The sequence below is a fragment of the Sinocyclocheilus rhinocerous genome, unplaced genomic scaffold (genome assembly GCF_001515625.1).
Source record: "Sinocyclocheilus rhinocerous isolate Xijiao unplaced genomic scaffold, SAMN03320098_v1.1 scaffold504, whole genome shotgun sequence".
Taxonomy (NCBI): Eukaryota; Metazoa; Chordata; class Actinopteri; order Cypriniformes; family Cyprinidae; genus Sinocyclocheilus; species Sinocyclocheilus rhinocerous.
Genome location: NW_015645076.1, coordinates 738,116 through 743,238, shown reverse-complemented (window position 1 = coordinate 743,238; position 5,123 = coordinate 738,116). Strand labels below are relative to the sequence as shown.

The window sequence follows — 5,123 nt, the reverse complement described above, 5'->3', positions numbered from 1 at the left end:
TGTGCATGACAATCGCATGCGATTAATTGCACAGCCCTAATACTGACTGGAAAATGGCAATCATAGGAGGAGGGCTCAGTGTGGTGAAAGTAGATGGAATAGACATGTGCCAGTGCACCAGCCTTGATGAAGCCTTCATAACAGCCTTCTGTATGTATTTTGCTTTCAACATTGCATATCCACCACACCTGAAAAAGACACTGACTTTCCTTCAGAGGCACATTGTCAAAATTGTGGAAGAGGGAGACAAGCCGCTGCCAGTAACTTTACTCCGGATGATTAGCCTTTTGTATTAGATCCTCATGCCTCAACTGTACCATTGCCCAAAGTGCACTCGAAGGAAATTTTAGTATAACCTGCGGTATAGATGAGTGCCAATCAACTTTTTTGTGATTCCATTCTTTTAGAAAACATCTACAGGAAGCATATGTACTTCATTTTTGGGCCTTTTGGTAACAAAAATGACTGTCTCAGTGAAGAGTCAGCAGTACAATTATATTATAATATAATTGAATATTATATGTAAGTATTAATAGAAAGAATTGTCGCCCCCTTTACACCTTTCATTAAAGTCATAGTTCATCCAAAAATGGTCATTTACTCACCCTCATGGTGTTCCAAACTTTCTTTAATTGAACACAGAAGATATTTTGAGGAAACAAAAAAAAAACTATAGAAATCAATAGCTACCATCTACTGTTTTGTTACCAACATTCTTTAAAATATCTTTTGTGTTAAACAGATGAAAAACTCATACAGGTTTGGAACAACATAAGGATGAGTAAACGATGACGATTTTAAAATTTTGGGTGAACAGACTGTTTAAGTTGACACTAATAATTAGTCAGATAATTAGTAGGTCTAAAAAAGTCTGCAGAAGCACAAGGATAGGATGTCTTAAAATGCTTGAGAGTTTAGTATTTAAAACTGATTAATGAGTAGCTTGTTGGGCCTGATGCTATCAGTTTTGTTTTTAAATTCTGAAGGAATTGAAACACATCATACATGTCAATTTGAAATTTGTTATTTTGAGGTTTTATACAGAATATCCTGTATATGAGTTAAAATCGAGTTGCTAATGTTCTGTATTCAATGCTCTTACTACTAGAATTTTTTTTTTTATAAACGCTTGTTAAGCATGCACTGCCTATGTGTTTAGCACTTAAAATTGATTAATGAACTGTTTACTGTGCCTGATGCTTCCAGTTTTGTCTTTAAATTCAGAAGGAATTGAAACATTCTATATGTTAAATGAATTTTGTCAATGTTGGGTACAGAATATCCAGTATATGAGTGACTTTAAAATTGTAGTTTTTCACTAAGCACGCATAAACCTTGTTTTCTCAAAAACGCAATCGTGTACATACATGCTGCTCACATATTATTGTAGCACAGTTTGTGCTGATTACAGTGTTATTAAACTTTAGACATTCAAATGTTTGTAAGCAACTGAAAAAAGCACAAATGTCAGGGCATGTCAAAACTTTTCCAGGGCCCCAAAACACCCTCGGACCCCAGAGGTTTAATATCATTAACGCTGTTTTTACCTTGGAAGAATTAAATTTGGTTTTATAGGATTATGTTGAATTTATTGCTTCCTTTTAATCTGTAGGCCTATAGCGATTAAGAGTATGGCTCGCCTTTACGCGGAACAGCCAGCTTTCGCGAAACCTTTTGGAACGCCTCCTACCTTTCGTTTCACCAATGCGAAACCTTTTGACACGCCCTCAACTTTTGGCACGCCCATTGCTCCAAGCTGCAGCTACCCCTACTAGACAAAAGCGGCGCCTATAGTGGCAAAGAATGAATTTGCATTTTAATTCAGACCAACGCAAAAAGACCAACAAGTGGGCGGGCAATATGCTAATGTTTAATGTTGACGTCAACATGAAACGGCTTGGGATTCGTTTTAAAAACGACTCGTTTCAATGATTCAGAATCGACTCTTTCTTTTGAGAGCCAATAACTTTATACACGGTGCACTTTCAGATTTAAAACTTTGCAGGATGTTCTCATTCACTTAGAGCTGTGTTACACACAGCATGAAAGGTAATTTTCAAAAATCCATAATAGGGGCACTTTAATTGTTAGCTTTTCATTAAATTCATGAATCCCTTTACGAACCCCAGTTTGGGAAACCTTGATGTAATATAATGTTTAATGCACTTGTTATTAATTACAATGAATGGAATATATTTTCTTACTCTTTGTATTTTTTACATCATTATGGTACAAGATTATCCTATTTAAATCAGTGTGATCAATGAGTTTGGTCAAAAGTAATCTAAAAGAAATCAAAAAGTAATCTGATTACATTACCTAAAATGTGTAATGTAACTTATTACACTAATAACTAAAATGTTTGTAATGTAATTTGGAATCAGTAACGGATTACAATTTGTAAGTAACCTACCAAGCTCTGCCGGTAACACCGTGGGGACGAGGTTTTGGACGCTTTCACTTTAACTTTTACAAGTAAAGTTGCGTCTTTACAAGTAAAGTCTCTTGCGCTTACATCTATACACCTTTCACTTTCTGAGACTAAAACGAATGCTTGAAAGATGGATTCATTATTATTCTTAATGAAAAACACAACAACAATAAAACATTATGACAAATTAGCATAGGCTATGTTTATTAACAAAAACTAATAAGACGAGCCTGACGAGGCATATGGCAGCCGCATAGCCTACACCACATGCTGAATTATATATCGACTAATAATTTAGCAAACACTGTGGAATCAAATAAATAAATAAATAAAAAAGCCTCCGATAAATAAAAAAGCCTCCGTAGCATAACGTAAAGTAAACAGCAAAGACAACAGGCTTTTCAAAATGAAAACAAAAAGAAAATTAAAACTACACTGGCCTGTCGGTGACAGTGCTTGCATGTTTTTTTTTTACCAAGAAAACCAACATGTTCGCCTTCTCTGGTTTAAGAAGCGGTCTTTTGTTTTACTTTTACACCTTCATCCATTTCCTAGTCATTTTTGCCGCGCGCACCTTCACACCCGTCTACACCCGAAGCGCTGGCACTGAAAGCACCTCTCTCACGTTCTTCACGTGATCAGTGAAATCTGACTCCTGCTGTGGCTCTGCAGCGCGCGCTGTATGGAGCAGAGCAATTTACAATTTACAATTGTAGCATTGTCTAACTGAACTAAATGGTTTTTATTTCTATAATAATGCAAAAAGACAGTGGGGGCAGTACCGCGGTGAGCAAGTAATGTACTCAGTGTATGGCTGAACACCAGGTAACACCGACTACCGCAGCAAGCCTAATGGAAAGTTTAAGTTATTGATTCATCAACTGAGTTTGTATGAACTAAGCATCATGTCAATGCACCAACTTTGAGGGACCTATCCACTTGCATTATACGGACTCAGAGAGATAGATTATTTTAAAATTTTAATCAATTTAAAAGCATCTGTCTCCTCTTTCGGCTGTGAGCAGTAGGTAGTATCATCTGCTGACTGTGCTGTGCTGCGCAGGTGGACACATATTAAAATAAAAGACTTCATTTTTCAAGCTTTTACACCTACAAAAGAAACGGTCTCTAAGGTCTGTTGATGTGAACCATAATTTAAAAAAACCTGGAGTCTCACAAATGGCTTACTACCTCTTCCCTTTCCTGCTTGTTTTGTGTTTTTCCAGAGTTTGACCTGTCTGTGTTGGAGAAGCTCCCTGACCGGCTGCCCTCTGCCCTTCTCTTTAATGAGTTCTCCATCTTCAAGGGAAGCCCAGTGGAGCTGTACGCCAGAGGAGGGATGGTGTTGACCAGTATCAGCTGCAGAGGCCTCCTCTCCTCATGGTAGCGGCAACGCATGTACCGGGCGAAAGCTGCACGGTAAGTCTTATTGAAGAGCGTGTAGATGAAAGGGTTGACCGCCGATGACAGATAACCCACCCAAACAAACACATTCATCAGTCCCCCCACCAAATCTTCATCACACGCTGAACCACACACCACCACCATTACGTTTGTCACAAAAAATGGACACCACATGATCACAAAGAGAAGGAAGACCACGCCAAGCACTTTAGATGCCTTCTGCTCGTTGCTGATGGACTGCATGGAGCGACGGCTGGATCCTCTGGAAGCCCCATCGCGGCAGAGAGACGAACGTGAGAAGAGACGCTCAGAAGAGAGTGAGCCTCGTGGAAGGAGTCCAGTAGTGGACGACCATTTTGGCCGCATGATGAGTTGGTCCAGGCACAAAGTCGCTTCGCTTTGCAGAGCACTGATGGTGAGAATATAGGTGACGACCATGATGATGAGCGGGATGAAGAACGCCACAAAGGAGCCAATCAAAACAAAATTGTTGTCCGTCAGTTGGCAGCTTTCATTCCGGAAGACTTTGGTGTGATCGTGCAGGCCGAGGACTGGGACAGGCATGGAGATAACTAGAGACAGATGGAGACAAAATGAGAGTGAGAAGACAGCTTGGAGCTATGGTTTGGCATACCAGTGCTAATAGATGCAGTCTCAGTTGTTTAGCATTTCAGAATTGAGCTGGAAAGCAATTTCCGTCTGCCTTTGGTGCGATCTAGAACTTACCGACAGAGATGGTCCAGGCTGCTATAATTTTGACACGGGCTCTTGTTAGAGAGTTCGAGCGGCTGTGGTGGAAGGGGTTACGGATGGCGATGTATCGGTCCAAAGAGATGGCGCACAGGTGCATGATGGAGGCAGTGGAGAAAAGAACGTCCAGGTAGATCCAGATCGGACATAGGGCCCAGGGAAGGGGCCAGGTGTAACCTAACATATCAAAGACACAAAAAGTGTCACATTCTGTACAAGCATGTACTTGTGTTGTTGGTTACAGTCAGAGAATGTATTAAATATTTATATTTATATATAGGCTACATTTTAAATACAGTTCTATAATATTAAATATTTCAGGGGTCATAGCATGAGGAATTCATGGAGCAATGTAAGCAAGAAAATCTGACTTTTTTTTTACAAGGCGTTCACACTGTCAAAACCACATATAAAAAACAAATTTTGTGACATAATTTTACAGTTTGAAATAACTGTTTTATATATATTAATACAGTTTATTTTAAAATGTAATTTAATCCTCTGATGGCAAAGCTGAATTTTCAGTAGCCATTACTCC

The 5,123-nt window shown here is 39.1% G+C and overlaps 1 protein-coding gene across 1 annotated transcript; it reads right to left on the bottom strand.

Annotated features, from left to right (window-relative positions):
* Nucleotides 1-3,604: 3,604 nt before the first annotated feature.
* LOC107705491 (5-hydroxytryptamine receptor 2A-like) lies at nt 3,605-4,769 on the bottom strand. The gene is made up of 2 exons (XM_016508802.1): nt 4,562-4,769; nt 3,605-4,407 (listed from the first exon to the last, which is right to left on the bottom strand). The coding sequence occupies exons 1-2, from the start codon at nt 4,767-4,769 to the stop codon at nt 3,605-3,607; spliced, it is 1,011 nt and encodes a 336-aa protein (XP_016364288.1).
* Nucleotides 4,770-5,123: the final 354 nt, after the last annotated feature.

Excerpts from the sequence above, each read along its gene's own strand:
- LOC107705491 (XM_016508802.1), bottom strand. The coding sequence starts at position 4,769 with ATGTTAGGTTACACCTGGCCCCTTCCCTGGGCCCTATGTCCGATCTGG. Across the intron at positions 4,408-4,561 it reads AGCCTGGACCATCTCTGTCG|TTATCTCCATGCCTGTCCCA; the intron begins GTAAGTTCTAGA and ends ATCTGTCTCTAG.